General features: G+C 38.4%; 1 protein-coding gene across 1 annotated transcript in view; it reads right to left on the reverse strand.

The window, feature by feature from the left end:
* The window catches only part of Erc1 (ELKS/RAB6-interacting/CAST family member 1), a 277,665-nt gene that overhangs the window by 180,321 nt on the left and 95,495 nt on the right, over positions 1-1,849 (reverse strand). Inside the window, exon 8 of the mRNA XM_029478247.1 lies at positions 1-122. This exon is cut by the window's left edge and continues 17 nt beyond it. Within this exon, the coding sequence (XP_029334107.1) occupies positions 1-122 (122 nt within the window). The remainder of the gene's footprint in view (positions 123-1,849) is intronic.

Genomic DNA, 1,849 nt, shown 5'->3' on the forward strand with positions numbered 1-1,849 from the left:
CCTTGCAATAGGCTGACTTTCTCTTTCAAGTCTTTGAGATCTTTTTTGTAGGTATCAATCTCCTCTTGCTTCTCTCGCTCATCCCTGTCCCGTTGCTCCTTTAAGCGTTCGATTGTCCGTTCCTAAAAAGAAAGCACACCGAGACATGAGGATACTCCCATTTGTACTTACATCGTGTAACATACTCTGATTCTTCTGACAAACTCAACACTATATCATCTATTAAAAAGACAAGGGTAAGCACNTCAAGAACTCATTTTTCCTATTGCAACCANTAATTTCCAACTTTATTTTTAAATACCAAGAGTCAGTTTCTAAACATTTGAAATATCATTAGATAGCACTAACATATTCTCTTGAAACATTTCCANTAAAANTCAATTTCCAAANAACTAGAAACTTATGTGTATGTCCCTAGGACAATAAAGTAACACANATTTCTTNACTNTAANAANAGTGACACAGACTACCTATAAAACAATAGGAATTACTCATAACCCATATATCAAAAGTAGGGGGANCTAGGGTAAACTGATCTTAGATAAGAGGACAGAGAAGTGATAGAAAATTTTAAACTTCTGCTCAGGAANCGTGAAGGCTAAANCAATTTAAGTATAGTTCTGGGTAATGTTTCTAAACATACTCAGAGAACATGCATTCATCCTAGCAAGCAGATCAAAGCATTCTGAGTCCAAAAGACCTAACAAATGTTGCCTTATGCCTCTAAAAAAATCCAATTAAATATCTCAAAGAAAGTACAGCATCATGAGATAACCTTTTAATGCCAACACTTGGGACTTGTAGGTAGGAGAATCAAGAGTTAAAGACCACCCTGGCTAGTGTTAGCTGCCAACTTGACTACATCTGGAATTAACTAAAACCCAAATGGCTGGGCACATCTAGCTCTCTTTTCCTACTTGTTCTCACTCTCACTAGCAAGTCCATTTCTTCTTCAGGATTCTGGCATATACTGAAGACCACCTGAAACATTCAGCATTGTGGACTGAAAACCACCGGATTCTTGGACCTTCCACTGGTAGACCCTCATTGTTGAACTAGCTGGACCACAGCCTGTACACCACTCTAATAAAACCTCATTATATAGATGGATGATATNTAGATATAGACAGACAGATGGATGATAGATTTATTCATCACTTGTTCCTCTACAGAACCTGACTAAGACACCGAGCTACATAGCGAGCCTGAGGCTAGCCTAAGCCACATGAGACCTCATCACAAAACAATACCCCCTCCAAAATGAACAATAAGAAACAAACAAAAACACCATAAAGAGATTCTCTAAAATGCATTCTCACCACTTTTTCATTCCTTAAAATGTCAAGTATGTTCATAAAGATAAAACAATGAATATGAGCCAAGGTGCTAGAGAGATGGGTCAGTGGTTAAGAGCACTGACCACTCTTCCAGAGGACTCAGGTTCAGTTCCCAGCACCCACTTGTCAGCTCACAACTATTTCTAACTCCAGTACNGGGGGATCCAACGCCCTCTCTGGCCTTTGAGGCACAAGGTACACATGTGATGGTCAGACACAAATACAAGCAAAATTTAAAAATTATTTTAGGAGTAAGCCAATGCTAGAAAATTAGTACATATGTAACATTCATGAATAAAATTTATGAATATGTCATGTGGTGGGAAGGCAACAGAGCAGAGCTGGTCTGGCATAACACCCTGATGATCAATGTCAAATCTCCTGCACATCTAGCTAATCAAATAATGAGTTTTTGTTTCCTTTAAAAAGCAGAAATAGGACACACATGCTGAATCTTGAGGAAATGTGGCTATGGTCTTTTGGTGTACGACCAATCTTGCCCAGAAGTTGGT

This window comes from Mus caroli, chromosome 6 (assembly GCF_900094665.2).
Source record: "Mus caroli chromosome 6, CAROLI_EIJ_v1.1, whole genome shotgun sequence".
Classification (NCBI taxonomy): domain Eukaryota; kingdom Metazoa; phylum Chordata; class Mammalia; order Rodentia; family Muridae; genus Mus; species Mus caroli.